Source organism: Elgaria multicarinata, chromosome 10 (assembly GCF_023053635.1).
Source record: "Elgaria multicarinata webbii isolate HBS135686 ecotype San Diego chromosome 10, rElgMul1.1.pri, whole genome shotgun sequence".
In the NCBI taxonomy this organism is placed as follows: Eukaryota; Metazoa; Chordata; class Lepidosauria; order Squamata; family Anguidae; genus Elgaria; species Elgaria multicarinata.
Genome location: NC_086180.1, coordinates 84839380 through 84865794, shown reverse-complemented (window position 1 = coordinate 84865794; position 26415 = coordinate 84839380). Strand labels below are relative to the sequence as shown.

Below are 26415 nucleotides of genomic sequence, written 5' to 3'. Positions count from 1 at the left end.
TTGTAGACTCAAAGGAGGTTATTCTAACATGGAAGGATCTCAGCTCCCGCTTCAAGTCAGTATGAACGGATACCATCCAAAACGCAAGCCAAGACTAGAGGAACCAACGTGCTAAAGAAAGTCAAGATTTGAAGTTGCCATAGCAAACATTATGTAGCATATAGAAGTAGAACGATGGAGGAGAGAGGGAGGGACAGACAGACAATTTGCAAAAAACAACAACACCAAGAATGTGGGCATAGGGGAAAGAGGAGATCACAGAGAGGGAAGGGAGACGACGTGAGCCCATACATGGCCAAGAGCACCAGGGCACCCCTTTCCAGCGTCCTCCAAGTCACATTGTAGTTATTGGGGAAAGCTTATTCAAGAATAGCAACGGAGTGTGTGGGTGAGGGGAGAAAACCCTACGACATGCAGCAAGAGATTGTGCATGAGGAGCAACCAGTTATAGTCAAGACAATTTGCTATTTAGCATTATTAACCTGTATGGAAGAAAAACTAGAGAAACAAAATAACGAGCTCATTGGGGCCTTTACGTTTGATCATTTCTGATTCTGCCTGCTTACCAAACCCCCAACACCCTCTCCCCTCCTCCTGACATGTCAGGCTCTTAAGATACATTCGCCCAGGCACTGTGCCAAAAATATACATTCTAAAGAGACAGGAGATATAACAGACATGATAAAAAAATAATGACGGGGTGCCGAATCCCATTATTCTCAATTATGTCGCTCTCTGGTAACGTTTAATCGCAGCAAATAGCAGAGGCCAGAATTTTGAAAGACATCATTTGACTCCTGCTCCCTTTTTATATTTTATATTTATATTGTTTGTTTTTTACATACCAAAATGGTGAACGGGGGTGGGTGGGTGGAAATCTTTTCAACAGACAAACAAGGAGGCAACTCGGGTAAGCAAACATTCCTCCAGCAAGCAAGGCCATGGTCAAAATGTTCACAGTGAGTCGAGATCAGGACGGTGGTCTCTCACCTTCGCCACGTCAGGGTTATCATCTGGAATGTTACTTAAGTCTGGGGTTGAAAGCGTTCGTTTTTCATTCTCTGTCACGTCCAGTGTGCCGCCACGCACGTCCTTTTCCTCACCAGTGTTCTCAGCGTCGCCTTCTGAGGCGTCTCTCTCGCCTTCCACAGCCTGGCTGTCGTTCGCATGTCCATTCTCTAGGATGGATGGTTCTGTGTAGTCAGAGGGATGAGGGCTGGGCAAGGGGGATTCGCCTTCAGATAAGCTGCTGAGGTCTGGCTGACCCGCTGTCTGGCTCTCTGTCAGACGTTCTGCTCTGCTCCCTTCCAGTTCCGCAGCCGTCTGCTCTTCTGTCAGCTTTATGATCTCATTCCCAAAGCCATTTACATCCTCTTCCTCACAAGGAAACTGGGGTAATGAGGGGTGAAAATGATTGGTTTTGTTACCGTTGTTTTGGTTTGTGTGGGAATCTTCAGGAACTGCAGCTGTTTCCTCTGGAAATATCAATTCTCTTTTAACAGTAGACATTTCCTCCAGTTCCTTGGTTTGTTCTCCTAGAAAAGAAAAATGGGGAAGTGTCATGTTTTGGTGAATATAAATTCACAGTTTCAGGCTCTTGGTGATGAGCAAGAAATCTGCATGTACATAATGAATGTTGTGGTACGCCTTCAGGGAGAGAAGTGGTGGGAAGCGTCTTACCCACAAAGAGATGCAGGGACCCAGACGTGCATTTCCCTATATGCAGATCACCCTGCATGAGGAGGAGGAGGAGGAGGAGGACGATGACAAGTTATTCATACTTCCTTTCTCACCTTTGAATTCAAATGTCCTCTCTTACCTGTGAAGAGAGTCTTTCTAAGCAAATCAGGACAGATGTTACAATCTCACTTTATTGAATCATGGTTTATTAGACCTAGAACGAGTGTTGTGTCTGTATGTTCCTTCATCTTGAATCAGAATCTGTGTTCCTAGCCAGGTGTATATAGCCTGAGGCCTTATCTACACCAAGCAGGATATTGCACTATGAAAGTGGTATGAAAGCGGTATATAAAAGGCAGGAGCCACACGACTGCTTTATAGCGGTATTGAAGTGCACTGACAACTCTTGGGGCCCATTGACACAGACCATAGACCGCTTTCAAACCACTATATCCTGCTTGGTGTGGCTCCTGCCTTTTATATACCGCTTTCATAGTGCAATATCCTGCTTGGTGTAGGTGAGGCCTGAGATTAAAACACACGTTCCCAGTGTGAATGTAATGGAAAAGTGTGCTTTAACAAACCACGACATTTTCAGTTGTGGCATGCAAGAGAAGGGAGGAAGGAAGAGGAGGTAGGAGTGGATAGGCATACAATATTCAGTCTAATCAATTATGGTTTATTAGACCAGTATCATTATGTCTGACTTGGCTCAATGGATCACATGCTACAATGATATTTAATAATAATAATAAATTTATTTATTTGTTACCCGCCTCTCCCTCTGGATCGAGGCAGGGCACAACACAAATAAAAACACCATAAAATACATAAAACTAATTCAAACGTTTAAAACCAGTGCATCATTAAAAGCAGCACACCATTAAAAAAGGGCATCTTAAAATTCAGCTTGGTAGGCCTGCCAGAAGAGATCAGTCTTTACTGCTTTCTTAAATCCTGGAAGACTGTTAAGTTGACGAATCTCTCCCAGAAAGCCATTCCACAAACTGGGTGCGGCAGAAAAAAAGGTCCTCTGGGTAATAGTTGTCAGCCCTGCGTTTGTTAGCAGGAGTAAATTCTTCCCAGAGGACCTGAGTGTGCAGGGCAGATTGTATGGGAATTGTTTCCTATTCAGTGTTTAAGCCTACTATTTAGATACAATCTGTACATTATTATTATTATTATTATTATTATTATTATTATTATTATTATTATATTTATTTGTATCCCGCCTTTTGCCCAATTCTGGGCCTCAAGGCGGCCTTACAAAATTTAAAACATATACATTTTAAACCTATGAATAGAAATATACAAAAGTTTAAAATATATTCCTATGTTAAAACATTTAAACATTTAAAATACATGACAATTATTTGCAGTGGCAGAGGAGCTTCTATGCCGGGGCTAATGATCCAAAGGAAGAGGCGGGTAAGAAATAAATAAATTATTATTATTATTATTATTATTATTATTATTATTATTATTATTATTAATGTAGTTCTTGACTCCACTTAATTATTATCTCTGCCTTGTCTGGGCACCAAACGGATGGTGAGCAAGTATAAATTAACCTTGCCAATGTGTATCCCAGATCCAAACATTAATAAAACAAGCATGGGAAGACATGACAAAGAAGTGGATCTCACAACACAGCCGTTAAGTAAGAACTAGCCCTTAAATTGGGGCAGGGTGGTGGTAAGGTTAAGCAGAAAAACAAAAGCTGCGTGGATTCTGGCTTACTTATGATACAGTTTTAAAAAACAAACCCCAATGACATTTACTCTGGAGACAGCCTGAAGTAACAGCTAAGATGTCTGAAACCTCTTGAGTATTAATTAGTACGACCACTGTTAACTTGTATTCTAATATTTGGGGGCAGATGAACAGGGCAACAGGCAGGGGAAAAATGAGAAAGAAAAAACCCAAACCCAAATAAAAGCATAGAAAGAAGACACGATATTAAGGAAGAAGAGAAGGATGTTTTATTTCCCACTAGATATGCTTGCAATACAGAGCGACTTAATAAATAATAAGTAAAAGGATAGCAAAGAAAATGACAATGTAATGAGTTGTTCGTAAAAACTTATTTTTGAATATGACCTCCCTTTATGAAGTGTTCTATTTCTGCAACTACCTCTTGTCAATTGCTCATCAGAAGATTAGTGCCATCACATTTTACTTAAGAACATGGAGTACCAACTCACAGATTGCACCACCTCATAGAGCAGGTGTGGGATTTGTATGTTTGACTCTTTCCCCCACATTAACTTTCTGCGTGTGTGGAAAGCTAACAAATCAGAGAAAAGAGTTCTATTTTCCCATATGCAGGATCATTTGAGCTGGGAAATCTTAACATTTGATCCTCACTTACATTCTAAGGCGGAGCAGTCCTATAAGAAATGTGTTTTTATTTAAATCTCTGATTTGGCACATGATTTTGTGGCTGTGGCTGTGGATGTGCTGAACCGGTGCTTGGCTGCGACAATGGACTGGATGAGGGCTAATAAATTGAAGCTCAATCCAGACAAGACTGAGATGCTGCTGGTGGGTGGTTCCTCTGATCGGATGGGGGGTGTTCAACCAGTTCTGGATGGGGTTGCACTCCCCCTGAAGGAGCAGGTTCGTAGCTTGGGGGTTCTCCTAGAACCATCTTTGTCACTTGAGGCTCAGGTGGCCTCGGTGGCACGGAGTGCTTTCTACCAACTTCAGTTGGTGGCCCAGCTACGCCCCTATCTGGACAGGGATAACCTAGCTTCAGTTGTCCATACTCTGGTAACTTCCAAATTAGATTACTGCAATGCCCTCTACATGGGGCTGCCTTTGAAGACGGTCCGGAAGCTGCAGCTTGTGCAAAATGCGGCAGCCAGATTGATAGCTGGAACAGGGAGGTTTGAGCATGTAACACTGATTCTGGCCCGCTTGCATTGGCTGCCTATATGTTTCCGAGCCCAATTCAAGGTGCTGGTCTTAACCTATAAAGCCCTACATGGCTTGGGACCACAATACCTGATGGAACGCCTCTCCCGACATGAACCTACCCGTACACTGCGCTCAACATCCAAGGTCCTCCTCCGAGTGCCTACTCCAAGGGAAGCTCGGAGGATGGCAACAAGGGAGAGGGCCTTTTCAGTGGTGGCCCCCCAACTGTGGAATGATCTCCCCGATGAGGCTCGCCTGGCGCCAACATTGTTATCTTTTCGGCGCCAGGTCAAGACTTTTCTCTTCTCACAGGCATTTTTAACAGCTTTTTAACAGCATTTAACAACGTTAAGTTTGTTTTTAATGGACCCCACAATTGTTGTTTTTAAATGGATACTGTTGTTTTTATACTGTTTTTATGTGTGTGTGTGTGTTTTTAAATTGTATACTTTTAATGTTTACTATTTTTAAATGTTGTAAACCGCCCAGAGAGCTTCGGCTGTGGGGCGGTATATAAATGTAATTAAATAAATAAATAAATAAATAATAAATTTTCTTCAGGTTTCCTGTTCCCTTAGCAAGTTCCGATGCCTGAAGCTCTGAGGTTCTCATGAAGTTGAATGTTTTTATTTATTTATTACACTTCTATACCACCCAATAGTGGAAGCTCTCTGGGCGGTTCACAACAGATAAAATCACAAAATACAGCATAGTTCTGTATTCAGTACTTTTTGTGCATCCATGCAAAGTGACAACACACAAAGAGTTCTGTTTGTTCATGTAAAGTTCATGGGTAATTAACAGAGTTGGATAAAATCTGATTGAAAGGTTGATTTGGTTCCACGAACTGGGCTGAGGGGATCATGGAAATGGGAATATTTCTGAACTTAATTTATGCACAAGCTGGTTTTCCTATATGACCTCTCTCTGTCTCTCTCTCTCTCACACACACACACTCTTTCAAGCTTTTTGCTACACAGTTAGTTCCTACAAGAACCAGCCAAGCTTAACCACTTTAATGATCCAAGTTCAACTCTTCCACTGAAATTTAAAAAACTCAACTTTGAACAGTTCTTGTTAGTTAGCAAGAATTGAACCTGGGACCTCCTGCACATGAAGTATTCAATTAACCAGTGAATCATGGATCCTCACTTTCCCTTTCTGTATATCTCCTATTGCCCTTTACTAACCCATAATCTCTCCCACCACTCCATTCCAAATTCTAACACTGGGTTCAGAATGAACTGTGCAAATTGAATAGCTTTATGCAAAAAAAAACAACATCTTCGTATTTTTAAATGCTGAATTTTTAACAATGAAAAATGTGTGTGTCATGTATGAGCAGCCTTGATTATAGCTGATCCAAATGCATTAAGACCCACAGGGGACCTTCAGAACAGTCTCAGAGATAGCAGGAAGGTGTAGAGATAGGAGTTTGCTTACTTGCTAATTTGACAGAATGATTGTCCCCAGAGCCTGTTAGATAATTGGGGTTAGTCTGCTTGCAATATTTTATGATGGAACGTTTACTACACTATTTCAAATTATGCTTAATTTCTACTACAGGACAAAAGAAAATCAGTTGACCAAGTGTACAGAAAAAAAATAAGCTAAGTTTATTTATTAAGTAATATAATAAAATATATTCATTCATTCATTGTTTATAACCCTAGGTTATCACAATATAATAGAAAGAAAACATCCAGAATATTACAAAAGTAAAAACAGACAAATTAAACACAGAACAAAGAAAATGACTAATAATTCAGAGCTAACGAATTAAAATTAATGATAAAAAGTCCTTGATACTAATTTTCAATTACTATAGAAGTTCTGTTGACTAAATCAAAATAAAACATTATAACATTATGATTAAATTTTAAAATGACCATTTTTCTCTGATGCAACCTATTTCTTCTGCCTTATTACGTCTGCTGCAGACTTTTGCTAATACTGTTAGGAAAGTTGTGGACCTTCTCAAGAACCTTTTGTCCTTGTTGTAAATCAAGAACCCTGTCTTCTGGCAAACTGACCAGTTGCAGGAGCCCTGCCCTCTTTTGTATCTAGTCAATGATAAGATGATAAACTTGGCTTGTTATCTATAAACATCTATTTTGTAAACCGCCCGGAGTGGTATATAAATGTAACAAATAAATAAATAAATAAACATCCAGGAATAAGGCTGTGACGGGGAAACAGAGGCAAAAGCTTGTCTTAAAGATTTTATTTATTTATTATTTTATCTATTTCATTTTTATACAGGCCAATAGCCGAAGATCTCTGGGCAGTTCACACAAATTAAAAACCATTCCAAATATAAAACAAACAGTATAAAACATGATATAAAATACAATATAAAAACACAACCAGGATAAAATCAGCAGCAGTGCAGAAATACAATTTTAAAATACAAATTTTAAACAGCAAAATTAATTTATGTACTGTTAAAATACTGAGAGAATAAAAAGGTCTTCACCTGGCATCTGAAAGAATATAATGTAGGCGCCAGACGGACCTCTCTGGGGAGCTCATTCCACAGCCGGGGTGCCACAGCAGAAAAGTCTCTCCTCCTAGTAGCCACCTGCCTCACTTCCTTTGGCAGGGGCTCACAGAGAAGGATTCCTGAGGATGGCCATAGAGTCCATGCAGGTACATACGGGAGGAGGCGTTCCTTCAGATAGCCTGGCCCCAAGCCGTTTAGGGCTTTAAATGTTAATACCAGCACTTTGGATCAGGCCTGGACCTAGACTGGCAGCCAATGAAGCTGGAAAAGGACTGGTGTGATGTGGTCTCATCGGCCAGTCCCTGTTAGTAAACGTGCTGCCCTGTTTTGTACCAGTTGAAGTTTCCAGACCATTTTCAATGGCAGCCCCACGTATAACACATTGTAGTAATCCAAACGAGAGGTTATCAGAGCATGGATAACTGTAGCTAGGCTATCTCTATCCAGAAAGGGTGCAGTTGGTATATCAGCCTAAGCTGATAAAAGGTGCTCTTTGCCACTGAGTTCACCTGTGCCTCAAGTGACAGTTCTGGATCCAAGAGCACCCCCAAACTACGAACCCAATCCTTTAGGGGGAGTGCAACCCCCTCCAGAACAGGGTGAACATCACCTAGCCAGACAGGCGAACCACCTGCTAACAGTACCTCCATCTTGTCTGGATTGTGTCTCAGTTTATTGGCTCTCATCCAGTCCATTAAGAATTCCTTCTGAAAGATTCAGTTCTGACGAAGGATTTTTCCCCTAGTACAAAATTAAAAGCAAAGGTACGTATAGCACAATAATGGGGTTTGATTTTCCAGCTCTGGGTATTGCATACCAAAGAACCACAGGGAACAGGAGGGGGTCATAACCATATTTTGGGTGTACACATTCTGGAGCTTAGCGATGGATGGTTGAGTGTTCATAGTATTATTTTGACAGAGCCCTACACAGTACTTCCTGTAAGGTGCCCTTTGCCCTCTGGGGTCTCTGAGTAGCTAATCAATAAGCATATAGTAAGAATGGATTAGATCTGAACCGGATAGGGATGGCATGGCTTTTATATTTCTTGGAAGTCCGATGCCTGCTAAACAGAGTTTGGAAACCTTTCCTTTTGGCCATGCCGATAAAGGAAAGTTAGTGGATGCCTGCAACCCATTCAATCCAATGTGAGTAATTCTATAATAGCTGACCGTTAAGGCAAAATGGAAACTTTTGGAATCAGGGTGCCAGGGAAACACTCACTGTGGTGGAACTTGCTCTCGTAGCAACATCTGGTATACATTGTACCCTACAGCAAAAGAGACAAAGCAGCTGATGCTATGTTTTCCCTAGGATCCCAGATGTTTACCTTCTGTCTTCTGCTCCAGCTCATCAGTGAGAGTTAGCAACGGTGATCGAGACCTCTGAATAACAGGAAGAGTGGGGTCATTGAAGGTTATGGTATCCTTGCCACCTGCAATTTAGAGGACATGGAAGAATGAACTGACCAATAAAACTGAAAAGTTTTTGAATGCATTGTTTTAAACAGTGAGACCACATTAAATGATAATCTTATCTTGTATTAGCCAAAATGGAAGTTTCAAAAGTCATGTTTCAGTGGCTCAGCTCTACAGCAGAACCAAAATTATGCTATGCGCCAAAAAATATACAGCAGTTCAACTGTTTTAAGACAAACAAGTACATTTTGTGTCACCACATGTGGTTAAAAGACAGTTTTATTATTTGACAAGTGAGAAAAAATGCAGCTAGATGTAGTAAACTTTAATCAAGCCATATGAGAAATAGTGCAAGCATAGACTAAAGCTTAATACTAATAGAAATAATATAATTTAGATTTGAAAAACACTGAATTGGCTCTTCACTGTCATCATTGCCTGATTGCTCATAACAACTGAGTAGGCGGGGAGAATCATTCGGTTTCCTGACTCCTAGCTGAGCATAGAAGAGAAGAAGAAGCTGCCCCAGCTGGACTTCAAGGTACATAAGGAAGCCAGCTCTCAAAGAGCGAGCAATCAGGGCAAGCAAACACGAGTTTGTCAGGGTGAGTGTAGTGGAAGAGGAGACCAAGGCAAAGAGGAGAGAGGCTTGCCACTACAGCTTGCCACTGACACATAACCTTTTCTTCTCATCCATGTGGGAACAAGTGATACTGCCAAGTGGAGCTACAAAGAAATCACATCAGACTTTGAAGCTTTGGGAAGGAAACTCAAGAACCTTGGGGCCCAGAAAGTTTTCTTATCCACCCTCCCACATCTTGGAAGAGGAATAGAAAGGGAAAGTGTGTACCACACTTCAAGAAGGATGCAGACAAGCTGGAGGGGGTTCAGAGGAGGGCAACGAGAATTATCAGGGGTCTGGAATCAACCCCCCACGAGGAGAGACTGAAAGAACTTGGCATGTTTAGCCTTGAGAAGAGAAGGCTGAGGGGAGACATGACAGCACTCTTCAATTACTTGAAAGGTTGTCACACAGAGGAGGGCCAGGATCTCTCCTCAATCATCCCAGAATGCAGTACGTGGAATAATGGGCTCAAGTTACAAGAATCCAGATTTCGGCTGGATATCAGGAAAAACTTCCTGACTGTTAGATCAGTATGACAATGGAACCAATTATCTAGGGAAGTAGTGGGCTCTCACACACGTGACTAGAGGCATTCAAGATGCAGCTGGACAGCCATCTGTCAGGTATGGACTCCTGCATTGAGCAGGGGGTTGGTCTTGATGGCCTTACAGGCCCCTTCCAACTCTACTATTCTATGATCATTTTGCCTTTACAGCTGAGCCCTATCCCATAAGGCCACATTGTTGTACAGTATTTTTTCTCATATGAATTACACGTAGGTGTAAGTCACAGACTAAGATAGGACCAAACATATATCCAAGATCTTTAACAGTAAAGGGAATAAAGTTTGATTTCATATTCAGCAACCCAGATCTTCTTTCGTCCTAATTGTTTCCCAGTTTCCTTTTTAAACTGTCCCTCGAATATTGTCCATGCAGCCTTTCCAGCATGGATGGAAAAGATGTATTGTAGATATTTGTGTATCTGCATGTGTGAATTCTAGTCTGGAGATTTGATTTTTTTTAAAAAAGCGTGTATTTTTCTTAAAGGCACATCCATGTGAATATACTCACAAGCAACTTTGAAAAACAAACCAATGAGCACAACCTGTTAACTTCAGAAGAGGCCTTAAGAACCTGATATGCAGAAGATTCGAATAAGTTTGCAGAAGGTTAAAATAAGTCAGAACCCCTTGTAAGAACAGTCAGTGTTGGAAAACTTCCACCACAGCAGCCACTCAAGACAAAGATTTTAGATATAAGATCCTAGGTATTATCAAAATTTACAAAAATCACTTCGATGGACCATGGACATCTAACTACCGCAAGATGGACTAGCAAGTTCAAACTACTGGTGCAGTGTAGATGGATAAGAATGTAACCTATGGCTTGCAAATACAAATCTCACATCATCCATGAACTCAGTGAGCTTAACCTTGTCCCATCTGCAATGTAAGGATAATACTACTACCAGGGCTGCAGAAATTACTGAGATAATGGACTCCAGGAAAAGCAGTCTATAAATGTTGATTATTATTACATTACTGCTGCAACCCATTATTTTAGATCTAGTCTCCAATAAATGAGAAATACCCCAAGAACTACTTAAACCTGTTTCGTTCCTCATTTCTATCAGATATTCCTTTGGCTGTTGTTTTAGATGGCCAAGATTTCTTAACACAAAATTAGAATTGTTCTGCTTCTAGCCTGAAACACCCTGAAGGAGCCCTTTAGCATGTATTGACACTTGTTCTCTGAGCCTCACTCCTCCTTGTCTCATTCTGAAAGCAACCCCCCCCCCCCCCCCCCCCGATCATGAGTCACTTTTGAAAACACAGCCATAAGCCTTCTGGTAGAGAAACAATTATGTGTCTATAGAGTGTTTATGAAAATGGCCCTGTAGGCACTGGCTTAAGAGAAGTCAGGAACGCTGATGCTAATGGATTTCTGGCAATGTTCATATTAAAATCGCAGCCTATTCTTAGCCCAGATCAAATACCTCCCCTCTTGCTGCAGACATCAACAGAGTCAAATTAAAGCCACGCCCAGGGTAAGAGAGGGGGTTCCATGGGGATTTCATAACAGAGAAGAATTAAAGGCCTCCCCCAAACACTGTTCATTGATTGAGGGAAATTTCCCTTGACATAGGGAACTCTGGTTATCAAAGCAGGGGCAAGATGGAATTTTCTTTTTAAAAAGTGTATCTGAGGTGTGGGAGAATCTTCTTGGGAACCACAATCTTCTTGAGAACCCTGTTTTGCCCGGTTGAGGGCTTACTCACACAAACACATGCGACAGAGCCTTGTACTTGGAAAGGTAACACACCTTAGAAACCCTGCAGAGAGAAAACACCTGAGGGGAGGAGGCTTTGGGCAGAGGAGGAGGCAGCAAGGAATGGATAAAGCATCGTCTTCCATACCCTGTTCTTTCTCTGCTCAAAACGGCCCCTCCTTAAGCGGCATGTCTTTTTAAGAAAATAAAAATCTGGTCTGTTACATGTGTTTGCTTGTAACATGAAGCTAGCCTCTGAGGAAAGCTGCAGTGCAGTTTCTGTATCTACATAGTGACTACAAAAGTATTCCAGTGAGAGCTACTTGACCACCAACCCCACACACATACACAAGGAAGTATGCCTTCTTTGTCCCACACGGTTTACTTATTTGTGTGGAGAGGGAGCTGGCAGAGGGCAAAGGTTTCCTGCAGTGCCACGGCACGTGCGACGGTTCTCCCCTAAGCTAGGGTCACGCCTCCCAGAAAGTGGGACCACGCTGCTGTGGGATACAGTCATAGAAACTTCTCACCGCAAAATGAGAGGCACTTCTAGGAAAAGGCTGAGCAGCTAAACTTCATGGTTGCGTTGTGGCACTGATCACCTTTTGGTGCCTTTTGTGTGTTTGTTAATACATGAAAATATATTTTGATAATATCATCAGAAATTTAGAGGGAAATACTTATACACATAGGGGCAAATATAATGAAAAAAAGGCTGCTAGCTCTGGTCCCCAAAAGGCTGAGGAGATGTTTAGCCTTTCTATATAACACCTTTCCTTTGTAAGACTGGATGGAGGAATATGCAATAATCTAATACTAATTAAGATGGAAGATGAAAGGTGTAACAAATAAAAGAGAAAAGCTGGAACAAATTAGCTCCATCAAATCAACTGGACAGAAGGGTGACTTTTGTTCCTGTCTACATCAGGAATGGGTAACATGTGGCCCCCTTCATCTATGTATTTGTCCTGCATGCATCACACTCCAATGTCTGAATCAGTGTTTGGACTACCACTTATGTTGTACATTAAGTAATACTTTAACTGCAGAATTAATTAAAATTGGCACTTCTATTTTGCTAACTCTGCTGTACGCTATATCCTTGCTACAGGGATGCTGACAAAAATGGCATTGCCATGGGACTGACAACCCTCCACTATAGGCCACTAAAGCTTGGGTGTCCTACAGAACAAATGCATACTTTAAAAATATGCCTTACATTGAGTAAGGCATACCGTTGATCTTCCTACTCTGATCATTTTACTGAAGATCCTTTACTTCAAACCTGAACCTGAGTCCTTCTGCTTGCAAAGCTTGTTCTTTATGACAAAGTTATGGGGCCCTGTTACTACGAACTGCACTGACTGCAGCCTTGTTCCATCAGCCGTTGGCAGGAATATGGAACAAAGATGTGACTACTTGCAGTGCGATGACGACAATCCATGTGACCAATACAGCAGATAGCTGTGGGAGTAAATTGCCCACAGTGATGTTATTCACAGCAATATCCTTGAGGTGAGGAAAACATGTGCAACAGCTCTAAGGGACGAGCTACACTACACAGTATTGAACCAGCTTAAGTTTGTGCTGTAGATAAGGCCATAGTCAACATTTATAGGCTCCATGGTACTTGAATTTGGAAGGCATAACCCAGATAGCAATACTTTAGAAGTAAAATGTAAGATGCTGTCCATACTCATAATGCCCAAGGTAAAGAGAAACAAAATATATTTTGACTTACTGCTTATCATGGTTGTTTATTTTTTTTAAAAAATAATGTTACAAACCACATCTTTCTGCACAACTTGCAATCTTTAAATTCAGAACAATTTCATATTCTCCTTTATTATCATTTCCCCCAATTAAAAATATTTTTACACAGTAATCTTTATTCTCTTGTGGCCGTCTAACTTACTCAATTGAACATCTTAATCTGACAGATATAGGGGGAGAAAAAACCACATTCAGATAACATTTCCATTTATTTACATGCAGTGACAATACTTAATGCACCGCTAAGATTAGTTACTAAAAATACATATGTCAAGCAGAACCTACTCCCAAATCCCACTGAGATATTGTAGCTCAGGCCTTCAGGCAGCAAGAAAAAAAAGGAAGGAAAGAAAACAGTTATTATATAAATATTAATTTGACATCTAAACAGAAATAATAGAGCAAGTTATTCTGAGATCATTGTCTTTTACCATTGTTCAGTTTTAAAAAAGCCAAATTACTCTGTTCAGTGAAATGTTTGGGAGAGCAGACCAAATCAAGAGTATCACAAGCATCATGCCCCAACCAGGTTAAGAACTGACTGCAACCAAGGATGCAAAAACACAGTTCTGAAGTGGGTTTGCAAATCCTGCATTGCATCCCCCAGGGTTAAGCACTACATCTGCACCCAGCAAACCATGGTAAAGGCGTTTTCTCTGCCTCTCTGACTGGAAGGTGACAAACTCAACCTTGGTTTTGCAGTTTGGGATCTTATACAAGGTTAAGTCAACAAATCATGTTATCAGGCCTTGGCAAAGATCAGGCTTTAGGCAGGTAGATTCTGCGTTGGCTTTCAGACCAAGCGGGCCAGGTGCATGTGTCACAACAGGCAGGGGTCAAGCTCAAGGCAGCAATCAAGAATCAGAAGGGGCAGAGGAGATGCATAGTCAACACCAAGCTGGGGGCTGAGAGCAGAGCCTAGGCCCTCACTTAACAAGACTCTGACAAGCAAGTTCCAAGGCTAGGCTTTTACAGAAGTTGGCTAGTCAGCTAGGCAAGCTGGAAGAGCAGCCTAGATTAGGAATGAATGGGCAATTGTCCCCCAGTTCAACCCAAAAAGAGTCAATTTTTCTGTGTAAATTCCAAGTGCTGTCTTTGCTTTGCTTGCCCCAAGAGAAAGTTATCACGGGGCAAAAGGCAGAGGCTATGGAGGGCTCTCCCGGAACGAAGCCTTAAACTACAAGTCCCAAAATTCCCAGGGAGAAACTTCGGGTATGTGTGCTAGTTCCACCAAAGCAAACACTACAAGGGGTTATTTTCTTGGTGAAGGTAATGTGAATAGAGTCCTTTTTTCCTATAGATTCTGGGACAAAGCCCCAGTCCTCAACAGGAAAAGATGCTCCACTGGGTTTGGGGGAACGCCTATCAGAGTCTCTGACTTCCCCTGCTCATGGCCATGGGACAAGATGTGTGATGGTTTGCAGGGCTGAGATGAGTACAGCCCTGCTTGAAGGACTGTTTTCACGCTGATCTTACTTGCAAGCGTTTGGGAAGGAGCGCTCACAAGTGAGCACAACCCCCTAGCCTGGTTGGTACACACAAAGTACAGGCTTGGTACACACAAAGTACAGGCTTGGTACACACAAAGTACAGGAAATACTAGTGCTGATGGTGTAGGATATAAGGTATCAAAGCCCAACTACTAGGAGCTCCGGTCGTACCAAGCCCATCTGGTTTCAGTGTCAGCTCACATCAAGGGGGCCTGGGTTGAAACATGCGCATATGGAAACATGGGGTCTATATAGCCAAGGAAGTTACACTCTGATTTACTAAAAGGTGGTTATTCCACTTGCAATCTATTACAAGAAATATCCAATTGGCCCAATGGAAGATAGCACTAGAAAAGAGAGAACAGTTGTGTTTGAAACAGCAAAATAAAGAGCAGCCTAAAAGAGCAGAAACATACACTCAGTACAGTCGTGGTAGGAGAGCATTTGTTGAGCTGTACCTTCCCTGCTCTGTAAATTTCAGTTTGCAGCAGGGAGATGACAGATTTGATGGTTCTTGTTTTTTAAGTAAGGGGAAGCTTGGCTGTATACCAAAGACTATCATTCTAGGGAGAAGCCTAAGCATGAACCCTATTTCCTATCAGTCTCGCACAAGAAGCCACTTATAACCTATGAGCTGTTTTTTGGTTGTAGGAAGTTTATTAACCACGCCAACAATCAACCCTCACCGTGTTTGGACACCATGTCAACCTATGAGTGGGAGTTTGATTATGGAATAGCCGCAGGCAGGTGCCCAGCTCATGCCACAAACCACAGTGGCTTATTTAAGCCACCAGGGCTGAAAATGATTGTGTGAACCAGGTCAATAGTTATGTATTTATGTAGAGGTTTTTGTTTTTTAAAAAATGCGGGGAGCATTTAATCATGGTATTTCTCACTTACAGTCCACCATGGAATAGCCCAATAAACCTTTATCACCTTGTGATTGCAGTGATCATGTGTTTTGGCTCCAAGTAGTGGAGAGAAAGAGAATACAGAACAGATGCCCAAAGGCATGTTTCACACACATACTCCGACATCTTTGCCAGGTATCAGGAAATGTTATTTTATTTCCAGTTCTAGCATATTTTCATTTACTGCTGTATTTCTCCAAAGCCTGTGTAATTGGAGTTACACCTATTTCTAACATCATTAACATATAGCATGATTGTTTGGAAGCTAAGGCCACAGCTAGAACTAAGGTTTATCCTGGGATCATCCAGGGTTCGCCCCTGCCTGAGCACTGGATCCCCTGTGTGTCACCTAGATGAACAGGTTTGACCCCTGGATGATCCAGGGATAAACCTTAGGTCTAGCTATGGCCTGAGTCCCAATGAGTGGGGTCAACACCAGATTAGAGGTGGCCTTAGCAACAAACCCTGTGGTATGTTCCCTCCTAGGCCCACTGCTCACTTAGGCCATTTCTACACCTGCCTTTTCCCCCGGGATCATCCCTGTGCATCTATATGACACACAGGGGATCCCAGGAGCAGGCAGAGACGATCCCTCCACTTTCCTGGGATAATCCTTAGGTGATGAAAGGGCCTTAGTCTTCCAGCCATAAGTGTGCATTTTCAGTTTCTACAATGCCCTGGAGTGACACTATATCAGTCAGGTGCTTGTGTCGCAGTAGCTACCTGAAGACGTGTGTTGCTGCTATTTCTACCACTGAGTTTCAGGAAAAGTTCGCTTAAATGGCAGCCATGAAACTATTACAGCCTCATCCTTTCTTTCTTCTAAACAACTGAAGACACATTATTCTAACGATGGGGAGCATAACAACATCTCATTTTATCTTACTATTGCTTTAACATTTATGTCTAAATAAGTAAGCGTATAGTTCAAAACTGATAACTACTAGTCGGTCCAGTAAAAGGAATTAATTTACTGGATCTATATTTCTGAGCCTTATCTACATAATCATTTTTCGATTCATGAAAACAAGTGGCAGAAGAGATTTATGGATATTCTTGATAGCCTGGACACAAAAGAAAGGAACTGAGCTTTTGATATTAAACGTCATTAAAGCCAGGGCAAAATATTTTGGAATTATGATGGGAGGGGGAAAGACCATAGTTTATCAGAAGTATTTCTTAGGGCTAAATTTCTAAGCTTCAATAGATTCCAGGATGAAAAATTCAATAGTTTCCACACTGACACTATTTTCTGCACCATATTATATCTGCACTATATATACTGTTACACCAATGGGAGTGTTCACACATATTCAACTAGTAGGCAAATACAGCAAGACTCCTAATTCTGAAGTCTGGTATAAGCAAATCCTTATGAGCTGGTATAAGCAAATGCCTATACCAGGTATGGAATTCATTGCTTATGTTTCAAAACAGTGAAGCCGATGAAGCTGATGTAATGTGACAGTACAAATTTTACATTAATGTGGAAAACCTGATGAGGGTGGTGTGGAACTCACAAAAGATGATTAATTGACTTTTTTAAAAAGAAAAGAAAAGAAAAAATTGCACGCACACAACCAACACTGATTTTGTGCTGAACACTGAAACAGCCAAACATTCAGCACACCCATATGCATATTTCTTTACAATTGTTCAACTGCTTCTACCCCAAAAGACAGCCTAGAAATATTTTAAATATATTTTTCAAACAAATAATGTGAACTATGTACAGTCTCATTCCGTCCCTTCTCAAGACACTGCTACTATTCCCAAGGAATACGGGGGGAAATATCAAAATTCTGAACCAAGGGAAATATAAACCTTGCTACCCATATTTTTCCTTATGTTACATAAAAAAAAATTTCTGATAGTAACGGTAAACAGCCTTGTGGGTTCTGAAGCCCTACCTCTGACTGCAAGAAATTCTATCCAGCTTCTTCTACAAATGGTGGGATTTTATTAATCCCTGCAACCATAAGAGATCAAAGTTTGGTTTTTAAAAACCAAGGTGCTGAACACAGCTCCTGGATTCCACACTTTTGCACACAGCCTTGATTATTTCTTTTCTAGGAAGTCCAGTGAAGGGCAACTCTGAGATATATCTATTTGATAACATTAAGCTTGATATTCCATGAAGGGACATCAGGGGTATTTATGTATTCATATAGAGGGAACAGTCCCCCACTCCACAAAACAAAAGACAGCAAATGCATCAAAATTGGAACACAGCTATGGCTGTGATACCTGGGATTGGGCAGAACCCAATGCTACCCATCTGTTAGAAGACCTGGCCACTAATTCTGGTCTGCACACAGCCTGCCTTGTATATTTTGTTCCGGAAGTGGCCCTTGCTGCTGGCAGAATGGCAATTTAGTGCTTATGTGAGCTAGGTCAACCTGCCCACTTCCAGAAACGAGCATTTCCACTTGTTTTGGGTTGCCCCAGAAGGACTAAATTGCATTTCCACAAGAGGTAAGAGCCACTTGCAGAATGGAATTGGCAAGGCTAGGCAGTGGGTACGCGTGTAAGGATTCTGCCCAGTAAGCCCCACTGAACCGAGTTCACACACACACCATATGAGTAAACATTCAGAGCTTTGCACTGCATCTCTGTTGATCGTTGTTCATGTGAACTGAGCCTTAATGAAGAGAATGGTCAAGAGTTAGGCAGAAGCAGTAAGCTGCACAGCATTTAAGCTTTTGCAAAGTTTAGGTTTTCCGAGACCTGGAGAACCAGGGATCACTGTAAGCTCCTTCCTCACATCCTGACCCCTGGCTAATGTCATTTCAAGAGACAAGAGAGCCAAAGCAAATGGCTATACTGGAGGCAAAAGGTTTGGGCACTAGGTTAGTTGGAACTGTCAGGGCAAGACTACAGGTGGGTGAAAAAATGTTCCATAACCTGAACTACAGAAAGTCAAAAGAGTGGGACCCTGTTCTTATCTTAGCCTCCATGTGTATACTTAATGCATGGAGCTCCTGGATCCGTCGCTCCAAATGACAGCCCAGATAGATGCGATGGCCAAGAGTGCCTACCATCAGCTTCGGCTGATACACCAGCTGCACCCCTTCTTAGAGTCAGAAGACCTAAAGACATTAGTGCACGCGCTGGTAACCTCAAGGCTTGACTTCTGCAATGCACTCTACCTTTGTACCTAGTTGGGAAACTTCAACTAGTTCAAAATATGGCAGCCAGGTTGGTCACCAGTACATCTAGGGGTGAGCATATTACCCCAACATTAAAGTCACTCCACTGGCTGCCAATTAGTTTCCGGGCAAAGTACAAAGTGTTGGTCATTACCTTTAAAGCCCTAAATGGTTTGGGTCCAGGTTACCTGCGGGATCGCCTTCTCCCATACAGTCCGCCCTGCACACTCAGGTCCTCTGGGGTGAACTTACTTCAGTCAGCTAAAACTAGGCTGACATCAGTTTCCCAGAGGACCTTTTCTTCTGTCGCCCCCAGATTGTGGAATGGCCTGCCAGAGGAGATTCGTAAAATTAACTCTCTGTGTGATTTTAAGGCAGCTTTAAAGACTAGCCTTTTCCGGCAGGCCGATCCACATCAATGTAAAATCAAGAATTTTTACGATGCATTGATTCTGTACTAATGTTGTTCGCCGCCTCGATCCAAAGGGAGAGGCGGGTAAGAAATATAATTATTATAATTATTATTATTATTATTATTGAGAAAAGAGAGACTGCACCATTTATTTATTTATTACATTTATATCCTGCCTTTTTTTCCTCCTTAAGGAGCCCAAGGCGGCGTACATAATCCTCCTCTCCATTTTATCATGTGAGGTAGGTTGGGCTGAAAGTCTGACTGGCCCAAAGTCATCCAGTGAACTTCCATGGCTGACTAGAACCCAGATATCCAGACTCCCAGTTCAACAATCCAGCCACGACACCAACCATTGGCTCAGCCCTTGTATGAATGTTCCCGCAGACACTGGGGGAAGGACTGGTATGGTGGAAGAGGTTTGGCCTGGGTTAAGGAGCAACTGAATAGCTCCATCTGCATTTGAATGACTGCTAAATATCAAATACTTGCCACTACAACATTCTTTTTCTGTTTGTCAGGGGGGCATATTGTGAATTCTAGAGCCACTTTCAGAACCTTGCAAAAGGAAGATATATGTATTTTGATTCTCTCAGTATATTTTTACAAATCTTCAGACAAATATGTCATTCAAAAGAACATGTTCTGGTCTTTAAGAAATAACATGTGAAATGAGCTCACGGCAGTACAATTGGATGCAATAGAATTACAATAAAAGGTTTGAGCTGTGTTTAGCAAATACACTGTTCTAACAAGAAGACATATTTTAGAAAGTGAATTTGCCCCCAATTTCAGGAGTATATTTAAGCTGAATAAAAATACTGCACAGAGGAAAAGCACTTTTTATTAATGAAACCAATTGTGGTTTTCAGTCATGGAAAAATATATTTTTATAATAGATTTAGTGTCACTTTAATTTTCGTCCCCCCATGTTTCATGCCTATTAAAACTCAACTAGAGATGGTCAGAACAATCCCATGACACTTGCAACCAAAGTCTACAGAATATAAGTAGGGGGTTGCAAATTTGAATGCTTCTATGTTAAAAAATACTCCTACCATCAGAAAGTTAGCATGTCAGGGCAAAGGTTTATCCTAGCCACAAAAAAAATCATGGGTGGCATTCCAAAATGCAGTCTCCTAGTGGCATTTGAAAGTGCTATAGATCCTGAAGTCTTATCAAATGATTTTTTTGAACAAGTAGACAAGTGCTGATACATGCCTTTTCACATTGTTTTCAAAAGTGACTTATGTTTAAAAAAAAAAAAACCAAACCAAACAACACACATTTATGTCCTGCCTTTTTTCCTCTTACAAGTAACCCATGGCAGCTTACATGGTTCTCCTCTTCTCCATTTTTATCCTCACAACAACAGCCCTGCAAGGTAGGTCAGGCTGAGAGGCAGTGACTGGCTCAAAGTCACCCAGTGAGCTTCATGGACAAAAAGAGACTAGAACCCGGATCTCCCATGTCCTAGTCCAATACTCTAAAAACTATACACTAGCTCTCCAATTATGCGGTCAAATCACCTTTGAGAATGGTTCTGTTCCAGACAAATCTAGTTGTTTGTTACATGCAAAACAATAGTAAAGTATGATTTTTAATTAAAAAGAATTTCATACTGCTTTTCTTATAGGGACTCAAAAAGGCTTACAATAAACAATGAAAACCAATGTATTTCTAATGTAAATCTCAAGTTTCTTATGAAATGTACTCTTAAAATTCTCATTGGATTGGATCCAGACCTATTCAAACTTAGACTAATTTGTCTCATTGAATTTAATGGGTCTACTGTATGTATGACCAAGTCTAGATCCAACTCATTGAGTTCAGGCGCCCCAACATTAAGAACTACTGTGAATTTTTACTAACCTGGAAGGCTCCACAAACCAGAGACTTCTAAAGTTCTCAACTTTTTCTCCAACTCTGCGACACGATTGCCTAGGATTCTGCAATAAGGACACACTATTTCGTGAGAGAGAACTTAAAAAGAAGAAAACACACAAGAGGCAAGGTTCATCGAGAGGGAAAAGTGGGATGGTGTGCACTTTTCTATGACAAAGAGGAGATGGTGACTCGGAGAGGTGTGGTCTACGAGAAGAACACGCCCCCTCCCCCGGTCAGGTACACCCTTTAAATCCTGGGCATTCCCTTGCAAAGTTATTAATGTGAAGTGCCTTTCCCTTTTAAAAAAATTTCTTTATAATGCTATGCTGATGGAACAAGTGACAGCTGCCATGGACACTGGGGCATGTCTAGACCTAGGGAGGGGGGGGGGATCTTGGGATATGGTGATCGTGAGATCCTCCTCCTCAGTCCTCATGCAGTGCACAACATCCTGGGAGGAAGGGGATGTCACGCCCGCCATTTTGATTTTTTTTTCTTGAAAATGAGCACACAAATGCTCCAGCGATACAGGTAGTTTTTTTGTGTGTGTTTTTAAAAAAGATCCCGCTCCCCCTCCCCCTCCCGATGGGCACTGAGCTCCCAGTTCCTTGCGTTTACTTGCGAGGAGCTGGGATGAAACAGGGACAGATGCCCACACGTCACATGGTCTTGGAACGATCCCAAGACTGCGGGAAAAGTCAGGATTAAAGCCGTCCCGGTTTTCCCGGGGAAAGGGAAGGATCATCCCTCCTTGCCCCTGAGATCCCCTGTGCATCATGTGGACGCACAGGGATGATCCCAGGGTGATCCCTGGGATAAGCCCTCATCTAGACATGCACACTGTGTACCTGTTCAATTCCCTCTGCATTGTGCTACCCCATCTGATGTTTTCACTACTTTTGCCATTCTGTCAATGTCTTGGTCAGTTTCATCCCTCCTTTTGTGGGCTACTTTGCCCCACTGTTGTTGTTTTTTTAAAAAAATCTTCATGGTGCTATAGCACTATTTTGAAAGACTGACAAAAAATTTTAAAGAAAAGAAAAGGTAGTGACCAAAAAGGGTTAGTGATCAATGGGGGAAGGGGGTTGGGACAGACAGACAAAATGGGTTCTGCCGTGCAGGACCCTGGGATACTGCGTAGAGGACTGAGATGGAAGGAGGGTGAAGGAAGGGGGATACAAGTGCAGCAATCATCTATGCAATGCATAAATTATGCACTGTTGGTTGTTCATGGAACAATCCACAGTGTATAGCTTGTCACCCACAACAGGCTAGCATGTCCTGTGAATACACCCAATGAGGATTCAGCAATGTTTATTTCAAAATGCATTTGCTAGTCGCTGTTATTGGGCATACCCTAGGAATTCGGTCTCTGCAAATTCCAATATGAACAGACATAACTGACACCTCCCACATTAATGGCCCGATAGGAACTTAGTTCTGATGCAGTTCTTGACTCAAAACATGTATAAAATGTGTTTAACAATACATATATTTTGAGAGAGAGATTGTTCAGAAATACATATTTCAAGAGGAAATAGTATTAATATACTATTTTAAATGCACTTAAACTATTTTAAATGCATTTAAACTACTATTTAAAAACTTTTTTGGGGGAAATAAAAATGCAGGTTAATGCAGAAATGGGATGGGATGGACATGAAAACACATGCAAAAGTGACACGATCCAGAAATAGGCTGGACACACTGCATGGTTTTTTTTTCTCTATTTAAAGCTTCCACTTAAAATGAAACATAAAACAGATTTCCAAGCCGAGTGCTTTGTCTAACTGCTAATGAAAGTACCTACTTGTTGGTTTGCCTTTGATGCTGAATGACCATGTTTTTCTCATGGATTGTCTCTAGTAAAGCAGTGGCCAAAGATTTAAGATCAGAAATGGACTGTGGTGTGGCTGGTAGGCTACATCCATGATCTTCTGATAAGAGCTCTTGGACTAGAAACATTTGAAGCAAAATAAAAACAAACTTAGATTCATGTTTGGAACTGATCAATTAATAGATATCTGCCGGGGGGGGGAATCAAATCACGTTTATTATTACTGCTATCCCAGGAATCCACCAAAATCAGAGACTCTCCCATAAAAATCGTGACTCTTTAGGTTCATCACTGTTTCCTAAACATGTAGTTTCTGTGCAAGGGCTGGTGAGGCCATCTTTGGCCCCTGTACTATGGGAAGAACAGCTTTGTGGAATGTAAATAGTTTTACAGCCTTGGAAGGGAGAGACTCCAGAGTCTCATTTACACAGTTGCTGCTGTCTCCATGGATGTTCCCATGTTGCTTTGGGTAAGTTGCATTTTTGGCCCATGTGATCAGGGCAGACCGCATTGTAAGTAAGACCTCTTAACCAGACAAGTGTTCATAAGGTTATTCTGGGGAGTGGCGTACACGTATGCATGCAAGTTTATTTTCAAAGCAAACAGGAGCATAAACCAACTAGTTTGGGGTTGTAATTATATTTATAGTTATTTGTATTTATATTTTTAAAAGGATGAAACCAGCAATAATACAAAAATAAATATTAATACTTAACACACAAAATAAAGATTTAGTCAACACAAACAACATGCTAAAATAACATCTAGGCGTACTCCATTAAAAAACAAAACTAACAGAGTAAGCATAAATGTTATCTCACAAGTGAATTATTGCAATATTTTGGACACGCATGAATAATTAGTTTCCCAACCACTTCTTTGTCAACATAAGACATTATTAGGGCAAGGTTATATTATATATTATTTCAGAACCCCAAAATTACGTCAAGCTTGGTGCTGACTCTAAAATACAGAAGAGAAAAAACACAGACCAAGTCAATGAAACCAATAACATGTGAATAAAGTATTGTAATATTGAAAAATAAGAATACAAATGTTACAGTAATGCATGGAAAAACATGTAAAATTACATATATTGCAGCAAAATACACTTGGCTGCAGTATACGGCATTTTACAGGTTTTCCACATTAATGTAACAATTGTACTGTCATATTTCAGTATTACAATAGTTACTTTATTCACATGTTACAAGTTCCATTGACTCAGGCCGTAGCTAGAGCTAAGGTTTATCCCAGGATTGTCCTGGGGTCAAACCTGTTCGTCTAAGTGCCACACAGGGCATCCAGCGCTCAGGCAAGGATGAACCCAGGATGATCCTGGGATAAACCTTAGGTCTAGCCACGGCCTCAGTCTTTTCCTGGTAATGTTGAAATAGACGTTGTATGGGTTGAGAACGGGTTGAGTACGGATTGTCATTGAATTGTGGTTTCTTTTTACATGCAGACCCTATACTATGGTTTAATTATCAATAACCACAAACAACCCAGAGTTCTCAATGCAAGAACAAATCACGTGTTCCCTTCCTGGGTTGTTAACAACCCAGAGTTAAACAATAGCGCAGAGTTCGCAGATAATGATAACTAACGATTCAACAATAACCCACAATTCTGTGGCAACCAATACTCAAAAACGTACTCCAGATTCTCGCTACATGCAAACCAGGTCAATATGAGACAACATGTTCTCATTCCATGATATGATGCAGGCATGGGGAAATGAACAGCTTGAGGACTTCATATCACATGTTGTCTTACACTGGCCATTACTAGGGAAGGGGAAGAAAGAGACATGAAAGAGCAGCAATTCTGCAGTCTTTTGTAATGTCCAGTTGCACCCTGATTTGTGGGCCTAATGAAGGGATTGTTTTAATAGTCCTTCTGGGAACAACATCTTTGCTGTTTTATTGAAAAAGTATTGCAATTGTCAGTTTCAGGACGGAAACCTTACGACAAAAATCTGTGCAGTACCTTGCTTTGCAGAAAGGACTCCAGTTAGTGCACTGCTATTTGATTTACTATGAGTCTTGGAATTTTTCCTTCTTTCTAGAGCATTCTAAACAAATAAACAGAAACCAATCAAGAAATAGTGAATTATTTTTTTTAAAAAAAAAAGTTTTGGGGAAGAAAATGTTCACAAAACTTTTGATTAGACTGAGAAATTGGGATGTTCGGTCCCCCAGTTTGTCTAAGTGCCTAAATCTGTATAAACAACTTGAGTGAATAGGAAGTAATGTGTCACAGTATGTCTGTTGTCAGGAAACGTTTGCCAAATGGAAAAGAATTTCACCAGAGGATTTAAGGAGAAAAAAGGTCAAGCAGGGGGGGAATTCGGAAATCCATCAAAGCAGAGAAGCGGTAAAGTTTGCTCACCATTTGGCAGAACATTACAAACTGTCAACTCAGGCCTTAGCTAGGCCTAAGGTTTATCCCGGGGTCGTCCCTGCCTGCTCCCAGGATCCCCTGTGTGTCATTTACATGAACAGGGATCACCCCAGGATGATCCCGTGATAAACCTTAGGTCTAGCTAAGGCCATAGACACCTATTTTAACACACACTGAACCACAGCTGTGAATAATAGTACACTTATAAAGGTCCTGTTCATTTAAATGGAGTTTGTGCAAAATCTCCCAACATTATGACTTGGGATGGGCAAGCATTCACCTTGGCAGGTGCTCACCCCGCCACTGCCCACTCCTTCTCGCCAGGCCATGCGAGCTTCTTCTGAGGCTCAGCTTAGTCCGGCGAGCCCTTGACCGCCACCCGCCCATGTGCTGAAATCGTGCACTACCCCTTCCTGTGTCAATGGTGGCTGCCATTGACACTACAGGGGGAACTGCGAGATTTTGGGAGCCTCCATAAGTTGCACACTCCCGCCTCCCCCACCCCAATGGTTGCCTTAAAGACCCCACTGATGCAAGAGTAAAGGCGCGAATGCATTGACACAGGAAGGCCTTGCAAGAGCTCTGGCGGAGATCCACGCTTGTGCCGAGAGTGCCCGACTGTGTCCGGACGCAGCGGGGTCCGCCTGACTCCCAGACCCAGTCGGGCACTCATGGTACCCCTAATTATGACTGTGTTTTAAAATAAAAATGTCACAGTATATGACAATAAAGGTGTCATTTTTAGAATACATAATCAATATGAAGGGTTCCTTTCTATGAAACGTGGCAGATAAATCACTTTATTGTTGGGGGGACATAATTTATTTATTTATTACATTTATATCCCGCCTTTTTTTTCTCCAAGGAACCCAAGGTGGCATACATAATCCTCTTCCTCCTCTCCATTTTATCCTCACAACAACAACCCTGAGAGGTAGGTTGGGCTGAGAGTCTATGACTGGCCCAAAGTCACCCAGTGGGTTTCCATGGCCAAGTGGGGACTAGAACCTGGATCTCCCAACTCCCAGTCCAACATTTAGCCACTACACCACACTGGCTCTATATGCCTCAAGAGGTGGTGGGTTCTCCTTCATGGCAGGTATTTAAGAAGAGGCTAGAAGGGTATCTGTCGGGGATG

General features: G+C 41.5%; 1 protein-coding gene across 1 annotated transcript in view; it reads right to left on the bottom strand.

The window, feature by feature from the left end:
- Window positions 1–871: 871 nt before the first annotated feature.
- The window catches only part of CCDC149 (coiled-coil domain containing 149), an 85703-nt gene continuing 60159 nt past the window's right edge, over window positions 872–26415 (bottom strand). Inside the window, exons 8-12 of the mRNA XM_063135073.1 lie at window positions 24864–24948; window positions 22848–22992; window positions 21023–21099; window positions 8433–8537; window positions 872–1535 (exon numbers count right to left, since the gene is read on the bottom strand). Coding sequence (XP_062991143.1) covers window positions 955–1535; window positions 8433–8537; window positions 21023–21099; window positions 22848–22992; window positions 24864–24948 — 993 coding nt within the window. The 3' untranslated portion in view covers window positions 872–954. The remainder of the gene's footprint in view (window positions 1536–8432; window positions 8538–21022; window positions 21100–22847; window positions 22993–24863; window positions 24949–26415) is intronic.